The sequence below is a fragment of the Chlamydotis macqueenii genome, chromosome 1, assembly GCF_036417535.1.
Source record: "Chlamydotis macqueenii isolate bChlMac1 chromosome 1, bChlMac1.mat, whole genome shotgun sequence".
Lineage (NCBI taxonomy): Eukaryota > Metazoa > Chordata > Aves > Otidiformes > Otididae > Chlamydotis > Chlamydotis macqueenii.
Genome location: NC_141556.1, coordinates 2,550,754 through 2,567,286, shown reverse-complemented (window position 1 = coordinate 2,567,286; position 16,533 = coordinate 2,550,754). Strand labels below are relative to the sequence as shown.

Sequence of the window (16,533 nt, the reverse complement as noted above, 5' to 3'; positions counted from 1 at the left end):
TTTTCTGGGAAGTCACTTCTGGGAGAAGAAATCTTGCCATCATCCTCTTGAGACCTGCTCTGTGTGTAGATAGCAGGACGTTAGCAGTAAACTGGAACGTCCATGATGAATGTTTCCCCCAGTTTTGAAAAACTAGGCAGAAAGGAAAACTTGAAGTGCTTTTAATGTTTACTCAGACTTTAAATGCATGCAGAGCTTTCTTGGTAATCTTAATGCTTTTTCATTTTGAAGCGTGACATTTCAGGCTCCATTTCAGCAAGATTCAGCTGCGTTACTAATGGACCCGTCTGCTCCCACTTGCAGCGACGTTCAGGTGGGCACACTTCATTGCTGGCACAGCGTGAGGATATCATTAACCATATGACAAATTTCACTTCACCTCAGAAGTTTTTCTTCTGTTTTGTTTTTTTTTTTTTTTTTTAATCTCATAGTTTATTACTAGACAGATTAAATCAGCAAGCTCTTAAGAAGGAATGGCTACAACAACGGTGCTTTCTGACAGCTGTGAAAGTTTGGGGTTTTTTTCCTAGTGCCTGTGAAATGAGGCTGTAACAGTTTCTTGCCTTACACTAAAAAAAAAAGATAAAAAAATTTCTGCAACCTAAATGAAAGATTTCAGCAGTGTGGCTTTGCTGAAGCAATGATGTGTGCTCAGTCCGGATGGCCGTTGGAGTCCTGTGTACGTCGTGAAGTCGTACATCAGCGAGCGTGGATGGTTAGTCCTGTAGTCAGTGTGTATACTGAGCTGTCACGGCAGTAAAGCTGAGCGCTTCCATGCAGCTGAAAATCTTCAGTGCTCACTGGGAATTAGGCTTCACAGCTCCTTTTCCCTAACGAGGCGGATAGTTTTCTTCTCTCGGAGTCTACTCGTGTATGTGGCGTGCGTTTGGGACAGCCCAGCGGTACAGAATTTGCACTCTTAGCTCTTGTTTGAGAGACTGTGCAAAGGGCCTCTCTGATAATCGTCTTGATATGGAGAAAAAAAAAAGGGGGGGCGGGGCATTTTTCTGCTCTTCCTTCATCTCCTACCTGTTTTCTGCAGAGGTGCCTGGTGTTGGTTTCGTTGGAGGAATGATTGCTCACCTCGCTGCGAGAGGTGCCCTTGGTAGGAATCAATAAGGATGAAGGGATATTCACGGTGTATTTTATGGACGTACCTGTTGGCTCTCCAGCACGGGGTGTCATCTGGAATGTAGGTGTCATGTTGGTTGGTCAATGTAAATACACATTTCAAACCTTGAGGTGGTCAAGGAGAGTCCCTACTAGAGATCAAGGGGGCCTGCAGGAAAGATGGGGAGAGACTCTTCAGCAGGGCCTGTTGTGGGAGGATGAGGGGTAATGGTCTCGAAATGGAGGTAGATTCAGATTACATTTTAAGGAAAATTTTTTTTACACTGAGGGTGGTGGAACACTGGCACAGGGTGCCCAGAGAGGTGGTGGATGCCCCATCCCTGGAAACATTCCAGGCCAGATTGGATGGGGCTCTGAGCAACCTGATGTGGTTGGAGATGTCCCTGCTCCTTGCAGGGGGGTTGGACTGGATGGCCTTTGAAGGTCCCTTCCAACCCTAACCATTCTCTGATTCTATGACCTGGACTTGAATATCTGGGCAAAAGTGTCATAAGCTCTCTCTTACTCCAGTTTGGATTTTTCTCCAACGGCTATCATAACAAAATTGCGCTGTGAATTGTGGTAAATGGCAGCGTTTGCTCGTACGTGCTGTGGCCGTGCCCGAATGGACCTGTGCTGCTCTTGGGCTACGGCAGCTTAGGTCAGGGTCTGTAGAGGGACGATGGCAGCGTCGGGAGAGGTAAAGGTAAGGGGTGCTGAGTTGTTATTGGTATGTACGAGACATCATCAGGAGTAAGATTTACATCTCAGTGTACTTTTCAAGGTAAAATATTTAAAGACAAACAAAATTACTTTTGCTCATGCCTTACACCTACGTGCAGAGCATTCATTATTATTAATTGAAAGCTGAGAGCTCAGAAGGTGTAAAAGCATATTTTTCTCTTAGTGCCAGTGTTCTGTTCTTAAATCTCGCATAATATGGCCAAGCAGAGAAGACAGATTGTTTTATTCCTTGCTATGGAGTTCGTCCCAGTCAATAATATTGATTAGTGCAGGGTGACTTGATGTAACAAGAATAACACCCCTTTCTTAATTTGAACCTGTATTTCCTAGTTCGTGCCTCAGTAGTTCATGCTTGGATGGATTCTTCAATAAGTCAGTTCAGGCGCAGACCCCGCTGGAAATGACAAGGTCTGACATTAATAAGGGAAATGAATAATTTTCTTTTCCTAGAAGTTGCGCTGATTTTTTTTTTTTTCCCCACGATTAAACTGGCACATTGTGCAAGTTAACTTTTTAACATGCAGAATGAAATTCCTGAACTTTTTTTTTTTTTTTTTAAGAGCTACCTCTTTCTAAATACAATCAGTGAAGTTTTATAAACTCTGGTTTTAGCTGCTTATTTGCACTCCATGAGCCTTATGCTAGGCTAGAAAGTATCAAGAAGCTTCATGTCCTAACGACGCATTTGGGGAGCTGAATCAGCTTTGGAAATATTGTGACCGCAAGTATCCAGAGTTTGCATGGATTTCTCACTCCACAGGGAATTTAATATTGTCCCTTTTGCCGGAGGACTGGAACGGCATCTTTGGATCTAGACCAGTGATGCGAATTCTTGTACAAAACACTTCTGACCTGCGTGTGGAGGATCTGGTGTTTGTGACCTGCTCCGTCCTTGCACGTTGCTGTGAGGGTCAATTAAATCAAGTCATCAAAGAGTTTTGGTTTTTTGTTTTTTTTTTTTTGAGTGGTTGCAGGTAATGGCCTGAAACACATAAACTTCACTTTGAAAAGAAGGTTGGAGTCACTTACTCATCGGCTCTGTTCCTCCTCTTGCACTTTCCAATCTGAAGATGTTCTTCTCATTTTGAGGCAGACGGATGTCAGGGTCAAAAAAATCCAATAATCTGCTGGTGGTGTTTTGATTTCGAGTACTTTGTCATCTTCCTGCCTATAGAGCTATCGGAATAATGTGATTAGGTTCTGCATTTATTATTGTTCAATCATTAAGGAGACTTCACATGCAGAATCAAAAGGACTCTGTAACCTTTGGGGTACACAGGCTTTGCCCAAGTGCGTATTTGTTGTTATTTGAGGTTTTTAGCCCAAAACCACCCTTGGTAGGGTTGCTTGTCAGATGATACCAGCAAGATGATGGTCTGTGCTCTGTGACAAGGAGTATGATCAAAATACAGGGGATTATGTGCTGAATTGTTGCTAATTTTAGAATTTTTTTTTTTTTTCTGATGCTGTCATTTGCTTACATGCGAGGCGTCTGGCCTGTTCTCCTAAAAGTGTTTTCTTCTGGAAGGGTAGCAGGTGGACTTTGTTGCTGTTGGGAAATGCAAAAGCTTCAGGAAATTGAGATTTACCCTCCTCACTTTTTTTTTTTCTCTCTCAATATCCTAATTTAAAGTATTTTGGTGTTAGGAGCTGCCTATGGACGTAACTTTGATTCAGATGTACTGACATGCAGTGGGTGTTTTCATGCCGCTCAAAGTCCTTCGGTCTGGGCCTGAGGTGTACAAATCGTGCTCTCTGAGCTTGTGTTTTACTACCAAGGAGTGTGCCAAACTCATTTATTTTTCGCGTAGCCAAGACCATGTTTGTGTGCAACTGGAACTCGAGAACAGAGACCTCTGCTAGGAAACGACAAGACTGTGTAGGACGTGGACTCCTGAGAGATGCAGTAGTGTTAAATGTAATAAATAATTTAAAATGTCTTGTCTCTGGCAATCAAAACCAAGACGCCCTCCAAGGACCTGAATGATGGCAGCATCACTCAGGGGTGTGGGAGCCTTCCATATGCATATGGAAGCGGCAAAATTCAGTGAAGCGCTGCACTTGAAACCATTTCCAATCATGATGTTCTTCGAAATACATCGTATCCACGTGGAGAAGGCTTTGGGTGTTTATTACGCAAGGTGAAGGCTCTGGTGCTTTTGAGAAAGGATAATTTAAGTGTGTACTCATGTGCAAATTAAGAGCTGTTGGTTTATTTTGGGGCTGTTCCAAAAGCTGCTGAAGTCACTGAAACTTCAGGCTGGAGGTCCCCATCTGTCCATGGGGTGACACTTTGAAGAACCATGAGGCTGAAGTCTCTTAATGGTATCTGGCGTCATCTCTCATCTGTGTGACTGGTATTGTGTTAGCACCTCTGGGCAGTACATTGGACTTCAGCCCAACTGAGAAATTTGATGCGACTGGGAAACTCTTCTGCGGTTGGAACTGTGTCCTCTGCTGTAGAAGACCTGCACTTACCGTTCTTTCCTCAATACTGTTGCTGGCTGTGGAAAGAGGAGCCTGAAGGAATGTGTAAACGCTGTCTGTATTCTTCCTGTTGCATTAGGAGTACTTTTTCTGAGCAGAAAGAGGATAGAAAGCGCGTCTCTTCCACATTAATTACTGATCTTTCACCAGGAATGAAGCATTTACAGAGAGACCTAAATGTTTAATTATCACTTGCGATCTAAAATTCAAGGGATGTTCAGATGTGTTAGACAACTTGTTTCGTGTTATTTTCCAGGAGGCCCAGATGATAACTTAATTGAAGGTGGCGGATCCAAGTTTGTCTGCAAACCCGGAGCCAGAAACATTACTGTCATCTTTCATCCCCTCCTCAGGTAAGTGAGGCTTTGCTACATATTGCTACAGGTGCAAATAATTAGAATAAGTAGAATTAAACTGCTTTCGTTATGGGCACGTTGCCGTTTCTGAGCTAACGGCCCACAGCAACGGGCTTGCTGTAGGGTTGTTGATGTGCAGACGTGTAAAAAGTAATCACTAGCTGAGCTCGTTGCTGATGCTCGTTAATCTTTTTCGAAATGAACTAGCGTACCAAGTGGGATCGGTTTTCATTGAGCGGTGTAATTTATTATTGACCCATGCTGGGAAAACTTTAGTTGCGGCCTGTCACAAATGGTTTTTTGCTGACTGGCCGTTATGCTTATTAAAAAGTCAGAAAAAGATTTCATGAACTGCAAGGTAAATTCATTCTTTGGTGAAACAAGTGTGGTCTGTGGGCCGCAGATTAAATGCTTGATCTAAAGTGCCGTGCCGGTTACTAAAATCTCAGAAATTCACAGCTCATCAGGGACTGCTGGGACTCTAAAACCAAGTGAGTCTATAATAATCCTCTTTTCACCAAGTCACTCACCTCTGGTACTTGAATTTTGCTCTTTTTACTTTGCAGTCTCACAGTTCATCATCTTAGTTTTTCTGGGATTAAACAATATGATGATTTTCTTGGTTAATGTCAATCTTCCACCTCTGCGTTTTCCTTGCAGTGTTTTCCTTCATAGTCAGACGTGTCCTTTCCTGGTCAGTGCTCAGCACCTTTAGAGGGCACTTCGCTCCTTGGCTCCGTTTGTATTGCTATCGTGAGTCACGTAGGGAAAAGGGAATGCCTCTCCACTGCTAAAAACAAGCAATAATAGAATAGTAATAAAAAGTAATTGGAATCTGGTCCCCGGAGGAAGGAGTATCCCGACTGACGTCTCGGTAGCTGAGAACTGTGCGCTTAAAAATGCAGAGTGAAAGTGCACAAATTAATCCAAATTTAAATTTCATGACACTCGATATAGGAATAATCTTGAGAACAGCACCTGTTTTGAGGACATACTAAAATTTGCTGTGGTGTTTAAAGACCTTAAACACCGAAAAAAAGGGTTGCGTACGTTATACACTCTTCGTTTACTGCTGTATGCCCATAACGAGATGGACAAGTTCACAAGCATATTTTGTTTCAACCTCCCTCTCTTATAAACAAAAGAAATGTGGTAAAAAGTAAATTTGCTGGAGCATTATTTATAGTTTTCAGCCATTTTATTATGAGAAAAGATGGATCAATGGTTCAACTGCAATATGCTATTTGAGATACAACCACTATGAGACGGACTTCAATCTCTTAATCTTTAACGAATTTACAGGCTTCTTTCAAGCACGGAGTGGGGTGGTGATGCTCTTATTTTTATTGATGAGATACTTCACATTGATTTAGAATCTGGTGAAAATACTTCTTTCTTTCTGTTTACCTTCCTGCTTAATTTTTCCCCCGTTTCTTGCTATCCAAGTCAAACATGAGTGCTCGGCTTTAAATAGCACTTCTCGCAAGCACTTCACTTTCATCACCAGCTTGCAAGATAGGCAGTAGAAATAATTTGCTTCATAAAAAATAATTGCATCAAGATTAAGGTATCTACGTACAATGTATTTTTCATGCCAACCATCTGCAACATCTTAACTTCCTTGCATTGAGTAGTTAATCAATAATTGCATGAAGAGACAGAAAATACTCCGTGACCCGGCTTACCCTTTTCTCACTGCAGAACGGGGTGAGTTTGGGTGTAGGTGAAGACTGGAGGAACTTTTAAAATGTGATTTTAGCCATTGTAATGATCAACAGAGTAAATAGAATCACAGAATATTTTGGGTTGGAAGGAACCTTCAAAGGTCATCTAGTCCAACCCCCCTGCAAGGAGCAGGGACATCTCCAACCACATCAGGTTGCTCACAGCCCCGTCCAACCTGGCCTTAGATGTTTCCAGGGATGGGGCATCCACCACCTCTCTGGGCACCCTGTGCCAGTGTTCTACCACCCCCATTGTAAAAAATTTCTTCCTAATATTTAATCTAATCTACCTCCCTCTATTTTGAAAAGGCATGAGTCCTTGCAACCTTAGTTTCAACTCATGATTCTCAGCTTTGGCATGCATGTGTCTGTGGTGACCATAAGACTGGAATTCTTTTGCTGCTGATGATTCCCTACAGGGAATTCTGTTCCTGTTGGCAGTTGACAGCAATGACCTGTCCTACGCTAAAACTGATTTTAGCCATTGCCTGCTGTTAAAATTGGCTGTATGATGCTGGCTGTGGTTATAAAATGCTGCATGTGATGGATTTGCTAAAATATTGACGTTTGCAATAATTTCTGGTGCATCATCTTATGTGTGCATTCCTTGTTGGTTAGATCTTTGTCACCCTTTTCTACCTGTTACTGTATTAAGTGTCAAACTCTCGGAGGTAATTGCTGCAGCAGTGTGACGTTTTAATTTGCATTATTTTCCATTTGTTGTTGAGGTTCTTTATGGCCTACCTCCCAATCATATTTCATCGATGTCTCTTGTACAGGCTTAAAATTAACCTGCTTTGAATTCAAAATTATCAATATTTTATTTAGAGAGGGTTGTTTTTTTTCTCTTACTTCTATCAAGTTCACCTAAATATGTTGACAGAGGAGTTTTAGCGCTGTATGGCCCAGCTGATTTTATTAGGAAGCCGAGCGCTTCTAAAAGTGTTAAGCTAACTGGATCACTGAGAAACCAGACCCTTTAAAGCCTGAGCATCGCGTTAAGTCACGGCTTTAAAATGTAATTCTGCGCAGTAATGTTAGGTGGGGAGTTGTAACCGGAGCATTCATATTCATCAGCCTGAATTTCTTTCTTTTGTGTTACTGATATGAAAAGTGTCGTCGTTTATCACATCAGAGCGTTGTGCAATCACAGTGTTAAGTTTCCTGGTTATAATAGCCTTTTTTTTTTTTTTGATCCTTTTTTATTTACAAACTGGAAGAACACAGAGTAAGCAGGCTTTCAGAGGGCTCTAACCTAATCTCATAGCTCCAGTAACGAAAGTTTTTCGACAAACTCTTTAACTTATAACCGTGGAGAGTGGAAGGGTAAATACATCTGAACGGTTTTCCAAGGCTTCCTTCCCTGGAATTCATTTCGAGCAACAAGCTAAAGCTGGGAAATGAGATGGGGACCATCTTTTGGGATGTGGGTCCCTAATTTCCACCAGGACAATTGAGATACGCTGAGCCCCAGATTAATTACCAGGACTTAATGACACCACCACACACGTAATAAATGGTGAATTTTGGGAGGACAAGTGGGTATTCTAGCGGAGATGATTCCTGGGAATAAATTTTACTAACTGCATAAGAAAACTAATTGCACTTACAAATTAGAAGAGGAATACACATCTGATTTTCCTTTATTACGTATCGCGGGAGGTGTCAAAGTATAAAAGTTACCAAAGGGGTCCAGTCGCTTTCTTCATCCGTCGCTGCTACCCAGCGTCTGCTTGGATTGTGAGAGCACTGGTGTTACTGGTCTGCGGAATAACATCTCCCGTTGGAGGAAGGAAGCGTGCGACACCAATATCGAAGCCCTTACGTTGTGGAATGTTGAACAGCCTGAGTGATGTCTGTTGTAACATTTGTTTGGTGGGAATATTTTTTTTTTTTTTCAGTGTTTATTTGTTTCAGCTGGCATTTGAAAGGCACTTGGCTCTTCAGGGTAATAATCATTTTACATATGCTTTATAGAGTATGTTTATTACCAGACAATTGAAGAACAGATGTCTGCAGTCTTGAGGCGTAAGGGGGAGGGACAGGAGGGACTGGAGATGGAGAGGATGATGGCGTTTGGAATTGTGAAAGCACTGGTGACGCTAACTCGGTTGAACGTTGTTTGGATATTGGGTATTAAGGCCGCGAGGGTATCCGTTTATTAATATCAGCCACACTTCATTAAGATCAAGCAGCAATTAAAAGGCTTGTAGGATGGAAGAGAAAGCAAAGCGTTCATTGATTCGGAAGAAGCGGTCATTTCTAAGCAAGATTGTGTCCTTGTGGAGAAGCAGAGTGGAGAGGCTAAATTGACTTGGCAGCCTTTCCGTCTCTGTCGAACGGGCCGTGTCTGTCTTGGGGGATCTCCCCCTTTGCCAGGTGGGAGGAACTGCACCGTGTCGGTGATGCTCTAATCGCTGCCTTTGATCTCAAAGTCTGGAGAGTAAGAAGGTGAAAATTAAAAAAAAAAAAAAAAAAAAGAAAGAGGATGAAGGAAAGGCAGAATTACTGATTTGACTCTACTGCTGTTGGTTGTTATGCAAAGACTGAAGTTTAACGCTGCGGTATGTGCATGGTCCAAGGCACTACAAAGTTTGCTCGTTCTTTGTATTTCAGATTGGTTGGAATGAGGGGAAAAGAGAAGGTAATAATATGAAATTTTAATTAAACAATTAAGTTGTTATATTCATTTATGCAGGTCGCCATCATTTAAAGCAGTAGCTTTTTATTTGATAGCATTTTTGGAATTTCCTGTTTCTTCAGTTATGCTAATAAAAGAGTGATTGCTCTTTTAATAAATAAAATGCTTTAGGGAATAATCAAGAGGATAGTAATTTACTTTTACTGCCTGTTGCTATCAGCATGTTCCTCACCAGCTGGTGGCAAGCAGCTCTGAACTGCTGAAGGTCAAATTTCAGACTCCGCTGGTGACCTGCCCTTGGGAGGGAGGTGCACAACGTATGGAACATGTACATACACGCAGGTACGTAGGTGTTAGCGGGGATGGTTTAGCTTTCCACGCTTTGGGAATAATCGTGTCAAGCTTCTCTTTAATTCAGGATATGTCAAGATCAAAGGTACTGTATGTAGAATTTAAATCCTCTTTCTTTTTAAAACGTGGGGAGGGGATGGCAGTTGTCATCGGTTCCTATGGGGCATCAAAGTCTTTGGTCTTCGTGAGCATCGAGTGCTGCTGCAGTTGAGCGGTGTTCATGACGACGTAACCGTAAATGATACAAAACTGTGTGTATAACTGAAAACTCGTGTACCTTGCGTGTAATCCCTTTTCTTGGAATATTTGTACAGCTCTAATAGTAAACAGCTAGTTTGATTTTAAAATATGTTGTAATATCGTGCAGTTGTGTACTATGAAATTAATATTTGATAATATGGGGAATGTGTTATTTGGGAAGTAAAAGGAGTCTGAAAATTCGATTGGCTTGTTAGTTAGGTTTAGATGTTTAGACTATGCGAAGTATTCTAAGTATGTTAAAAATGTGCGGTATAGTATCAGTATAAGGCATATATATTATTATTGAAGTAGATGGAAAATGTCAAATAATCTTAGAATGCAGGTAATACTAAATAGGGAGAGCTGATGATTTTACCTTTTAGAAATCAAACTTAAAATACTTGTTTTCAGAGAAATTGATAAAACATACTCAAGCTGAGAGAGAAAACTTGGCTGCTTAAAGTCTGTGTTTGAGATTGAATAATGTTCAGGGGATAAGGGGTTAAGTAAAAAAAAGATTTCAGTCTGAGATGCTGTTATATGCACAGGAAAACATTATGTGCAAACTTTAAAAGTTAGTGACCCCTTAAAAATATAACCCTCCAGATTTCATGAATTCTGTTTTTCAAGTCTTACTTTCAGACATGTCCCTTATCTTCAGAAAAAAAGGGAACAATATCGCTTCTTGACTCTAAATCTCGCTTCTGCAAGGTAGGCAAGATCTTCCCTTTGGAGAGGGAGCATCCCAAGGCAGGGAGATGATGCCTCTCCGCTGATCTCGACTCCTGCTTCTCGTTATGGTACCGGTAGTCGCCGCAATGCTTAATATTCCCATCTTTATTTTGGAATTGTTAATATTCATCCTTGAGTGTGACAGGTGCTTGATGCAACTTTTCATACACTCGCCGTTTCCTTCAATTGACCTGAATCGAAATCTTAAGGGAGCAATTTGACACCCACCTACTGAATTTTTTTATCCCCCTGGTTTAATGAGTGTTTAGAAGACATTTAGTTGACGAGTCCCTTGCTGTTGACATTTAGTACTTTCTATCTGTCAACAGCGGGAATGAATGTTTCTTGCAGGCGAATCCGAACTCTTTTCTCTTTGACAAGCTCTCATAAAGTCTGCGTCGCTGAATTATAGAGACACATTTCAGAAGAGCTTGTTGTTGTGACACTGCTAAGAAAAGGTTTCGTTCTGACTGAGGCCATCGCAGAAATGGGACACACGAACGGGAAAGGGATGGGGAACAGCTTCACATTTTGTGCTTTTTTTTTTTTTTCCCCCGATGCTTTATGAGAACTGACAGTCTCGCTGTGTGTGTCTGATTAAAGATGACAGTTTATAAAAACCTTAAGGTAAGGCTGTTCATTTTCGATGACAGAAAATAAAGCAATCCCCCCCACCCCCATACCTCCCACACAAACTAAAAGTCTTACACGCCAAAAAAACTCTTAATATGTGATACATTGATTTTATATCGTCTGTCAGAGAATGTGCTTCTGCAGATCAGTCAAGTTTTGAGTTTTCAAACATACTTCATCCATACAGGAAATCAACAGCCTGTCAGAAATTTCACGTCTTCAGCTCTTCCTTTCCTTTGGATGAAATGCAACTTGAAGGAACATAGAAATTTTGACATTTGCAAGAACTTACACTGAATAGCTGAGAACAGTGTTAATTCAATTCCGTGATAATGAGTTACTTCTAACCCGTATTGTGTTCATCGAGCCAACAAAGTCGTTCTAGCTCATTTCTTAATTGAAGCACTGCTTACGTTCTAGTATTTAACTCATGTTCTCATGGATTAAGACTGCCGACGTTGCTGAACACTATGATTTTTATTAGAGTATAAGCAGAGATTTATGATGTCATATGAGTTTTCAGTGACTTAAGTATTCCTTCTGAATACTGTGTCACGAGACCCTAGTTGTGTCTTAGAATCAAATAGTTCAGTCAGAACAGACCTACAATGATCATCTAGTCCAACTGCTTGACCACTTCAGGGCTGACAATATGAGTTAACGCATATTGTCAACGGCATTGTCCAAATGCCTCTTAAACGCTGCCAGGCTTGGGGCATCAACCACCTCTTTAGGAAGCCTGTTCCAAAGTTTAGAATCGTAGAGTCATAGAATGGTTTGGGTTGGAAGGGACCTTCAACCATACAGTCCAACCCCCCTGATGAATTTCATTTAGTGGCTCTTCTCTGGTGCCAGATGTGGCAAGTAGTCTGGGGAATTCTTAGATTTCTCATATCACGTCACTGGACCAAATAATTTTACGTTAGAGTGTTTCTTTACCCATTAGCCAGCTAGCCAAGGCTTCTGAAAGTCAACTGCCCTAGCACATTTTCCAGGCTTAAACACTTTTAAAAATTAAAAGTAATGTGTATTTTTTCCTTAAGAGAATCTAAAATACCTGAAATTCTTTGTGTCTTAGCTTTAATTCTACAGTTTTACAAGGGTGTGCTCAGTTGAAGTATCTTCTGTATGAGTACTTATATGATGGCTGCAAATTTGTTTGACAGAATTAAAAAAAAATAAAAAAGATCTGAGGAAAAAATAGAGGATTTTTTCCATTAAACCACACCTCTCCGACATGAACTTGGGGACAGCGGCAGTGAATGATTTGCTGCCGAGGCAGACGAATGAATCGGTTCAGGTTATTGTAGCGGGGACCTGGGAGGTGAGACAGGGCTTGTAAAACCCGGAGTTCGCTTTCAAAAGAAACTGGAATCTTGTGTGAACTCAACCTGGCTGTAAATTACCATCTCCTGATGCTACCTTGTTAGCAGGGTAGGTGCAAGAAGTTGATTAGAGCTGGTGAGCAACCTTCCTTTGTTACCAGAAGGTCAACTTTTCGAATCGCAGCTGAGCCTGAAGGAAAGGAGCTGGTGTAGTAGAAGCATGGACTGAAAATCGCAGTTCTTTCATTATTGTTTCTTCATTGTTTTGCCAGTTACATGACAATTTGTTATATGGAACATTCTGCAAATGTTTGTAGGTGTTACATCCATGAAATGAGATATTAAATGTGATTGAAATGGATCTTACAGGCATTAAAGTTTATAGATTTTCTTTTTTTTCGTTTCCTTTTCTATTTTTTTCCCCCCACTAGAAGCATGAGCGTTGTGGTGCTTAAAAACCTGTTGGGCAAAGGAGTATTTAGCAAGGCTGGAAGGGAAGAATGGATCAATTTATTTTAATTTAACCATCTTAAGTACAAAATGGCTTAATCTTGGAATACTTTAAGGAGCCTGAGTTACACACTGAGATTTTATTGCTCATTGGATCAGGTTGCCCAGAGAGGTGGTGGATGCCCCATCCCTGGAAACGTTCAAGGCCGGGTTGGCCGGGGCTCTGAGCAACCTGATCTGGTTGGAGATGTCCCTGCTCCTTGCAGGGGGGTTGGACTTAGATGGCCTTTGAAGGTCCCTTCCAATCCAAACCATTCCATGATTCTATGATTTTTATTGCCCATTTAATGCGTTACCTTATCAGATGCTTTGATTTCTTCAGTCACAAGGTGAGATTCTCCCATGTGGGAACTCGGGCCTTTCTGGTGGCTCAGTTGGCATTGGGGATTGAACTTCCACTGCAGCTAAAACTTGTTTTAATAGCACCAGCTCTCATTTTAAATATAGCAAGTACTGCTCTGACGCTCCAAAAAAAATCTGCAAAACAACAGGAAAACTTAAGAGGCAAAAATAAAATAGCATCCTATGTTTTTGTTGTGGAAGAAAGGTGTGTTGGGTTTTTGTGGAATTTTTTTGTGTTTTTTTTTTTTTGGTGTTTTTTTTTTGTTTGTTTGGTTTTGTTTTGGTTGGTTGGTTGTTTTTTTTTTTTTTACCTAAATGTTATCTTATTTAAGGTAAGGGCTCTTCTGAGTAGATCCTTTGGTAAGTGAACTGGAGCTCTCTTTGTTTTGGACCTCTCAGGTCAGAGCTCTGTACTTTGTGTTTTGGCTAGGTCATTCTTGCTGGGTTTTTGCAAAACTATTTAAAACCTTATGGACAATTTATAAACTGTAATTTGGGGAAACTATAGCTGTTATCCCAGTTAGAGCATGGAGGTGAATTTCAGTCTTGTCCAGGGATAGTAAAAGGGGAAAAAAAAAAAAGTATTTAAAAGTATTTAATTTTCATCTATGATTTCAAAGAGTGAAATCTGAAATGCTTATTTCAATTATTGCCCTCTTCAGTTTACTGAACAGAGATAAAAATAATGATTTTGAACTTACTTCAGCAGTAAGCTGCATTTTCCTTTCTGCTGAATTCTGTCCTGGATATTACAGTGCGGGACCCACATCTGTTCTTGTGTGATAGACCAGGGTCTTTGATCTGGTCCCATCAGATGTGGCTGCACAACCACTCGCAAGGTTTTCACGCTGCCCCGAAGGCACGTGGCACAAGGAAAGTCCTGGTAGCACCATCAGAGATGCCTTGAAGAGAAGTCAGCCCATGGATGAGCTTGTTTTTCAGACATCAGGTCGTACACAGAGTAGTTTTTTGGTGGAATATTCCTGAGGAGTTTAATTTTAAGTTCTGCTAATTTTCAGAGAACGGCAGAATAGCCATAAATACATTTTGCAGGGAAGAAGTTGGTCTTTATTTTGGCTATTTTGGATCCCAGGCATCTTGAATATCAGGTAGATTAGCAGTAATTGCACTTTGTGTAACACCACTGCTAAGCACTTCTGTAGCTCCTTTCATCTGATCACTTCCAAGCTTTTCGGAGATGTCAGTTCATTAACACCTCAGTGTGAAATTGTTCATGGAAATCCTGGTTATGCGACTGCCAGGGATGGAGCTGTTGTGGATGAAGCGTTGAGTTTGAATGATCATAAGTTCTGTTCAGATTTGGAATAGATAGCAAATAACTGAAAGTCGTTAATTCCCTTAGTTATTAATCAAGGTGCAAATTTTCCATTTTGCTGTAACTTTGTCTCTCTGGGTTGTATTTTTACAAATGGATTTGCTCTGGGGGGTGCAGCAGGTCTGTGACAGCTTAGTTTGAGAGTCCTTCTGTAGCCCGATAGCGACGGTTCTGCTGCCTGCTCATACTTGGGTGCTTTGGTCAACTTCTACTCGGGTGATTTAATCAACAACACCTAGCACACAGTGATATGAATGCCTTGTGCACGCTTCAAGCAGCTTTCTTCTCATCGTTACATTCCTTAAAGCCAGATTCTCCTTCTGGCTTTGAAAATGGAAATATTCTTTCTGGAGACCATGTCTGAAGGCTGGGTCAAGTGTCTGGAGCTTCTTAGCTCAGGGCTGGTGACCCCACTCCCGCGTGGGTAGCAGTGAGGCCAAGTGGAAGTGGTCTGAGACCTCACGTATGATGCCATGTCATCACTCCTGCCTCTGCTTCCTTCTCTGTAAACTGGAGATAACTCGTATTCCACGTGTCAGTTCAGTGGTGTGTTATCCGTAGATGAATAGAATTTGTGGTGTGAGGTTTTCTGGACATTTAAGTTCTTCTGTACTCAGGGACAGAGCATGAAAAGGAGAGTACGAAGTTGTCTTTCTGTTGAGGTGGACTCCAGTGACTCACAGCTCGTCTGAGTGTTCTGGATGTTTTATCCGAGTATGTGGACACCAGTAGATAGTTTTGTTCCTGGAGAAAATCCAGACAGTGAGACATCACCTGGAATTTAATTTTTGAAATGGACCTTTAGATGCAATTGCTGCTCGTGATGGTGGCAACTTGAGATTTCAGGAGCTCAGTAGGACCAGTTTAGAGCCATCACCTTAGTTCTCTCTGTACCTTCAGATTGGTTGGTTTCTGTTTTTTGTTTGTTTGTTTGGGTTTTTTTTTTTTTGCTGTGGAATACTAAAAGAAATGTTAGAAAATAACAGAAGGTAACAGCATCTCTTTTTTTTTCTCCCATCTTTATTGTGACTTAAGAACCAATCCTTGCAGTAATACTTAAAATGAATAGAGTGGTGGTACCAGGGATGCTAAATGATGTGATAATGCCTCTGAACAGAAAAGCACTACTTCTTATTTAGCTTTTATTTTTGCTGCCCTGGCTGATTTATCATAGGATAAAAAGACAACAGAGAAGACAGTGTACTAGCAGTGCTGTGTATACTGTAAAATCTCATGATGATCAAGTTCTGACTGAAGCGGTTGGTGACTTTAATGATTTTTGGTGGCTCTCCAGTAAATTTATTATCTCTGCTGTAACAGTAAGAGAATGAGTGCTTTCAAAGGAAAAAAAAAATGTTTCCACTCTGTAAGGTCAAATAACATTGCTCTAATAAGTGCAGATCCCTCAAAAATTGTCTATTTCTTCATGTTGGGATACCCAAGTTGATAATTTTTAGTCCTGAGCCAGGTTCGGTGAACATGAGATGTAATTGTTCTGGATACAAAGAAGAACTGGAGCCCTTCTAGAAATAAGTCTAAATACAAGAAGGGAGAAATATTGGGAAGTGTCCGATTTGGTTCTCTCCTAACGCAGCTCCAGAGCTCTCAGAAGAAAGTCACCGTTCTGCTGCTTTTGGAGGAGGATGAGTGACACCACGGAGAGCCGTGGTCTGGTGAATGGCCGGACAGTGGAGAGATCGCAGCCCAGAAAATCAAACCTGCTGCATGGAGTAGGAAAATCGGAATGCTCTGAACTTTTATAATGCTACAGGGAAGAAATAAAACCATCCTCTTTAGCTACATCTTTACAAAAGATGGTGACAAGTCTTCAGTCTAGAATCATTCTTCATTTTGTGTTACGGGGCTGTGCAGCTTGTCACTGCAACCCATTCCTTGTTGTGAAAGCCATCCCTCTTAATACATACCGGATAATTGATTTTAGTGAAAATGGGTCTTGAAATTCCCTCTGAAAATCCAACTGGGCTTGCACCCCATGTAAATC

General features: G+C 41.1%; 1 protein-coding gene across 1 annotated transcript in view; it reads left to right on the top strand.

Moving 5' to 3' along the window:
- Positions 1-16,533, top strand: part of EXOC4 (exocyst complex component 4) — a 393,362-nt gene that overhangs the window by 183,138 nt on the left and 193,691 nt on the right. The window contains exon 10 of the mRNA XM_086744528.1: positions 4,598-4,694. Within this exon, the coding sequence (XP_086600654.1) occupies positions 4,598-4,694 (97 nt within the window). The remainder of the gene's footprint in view (positions 1-4,597; positions 4,695-16,533) is intronic.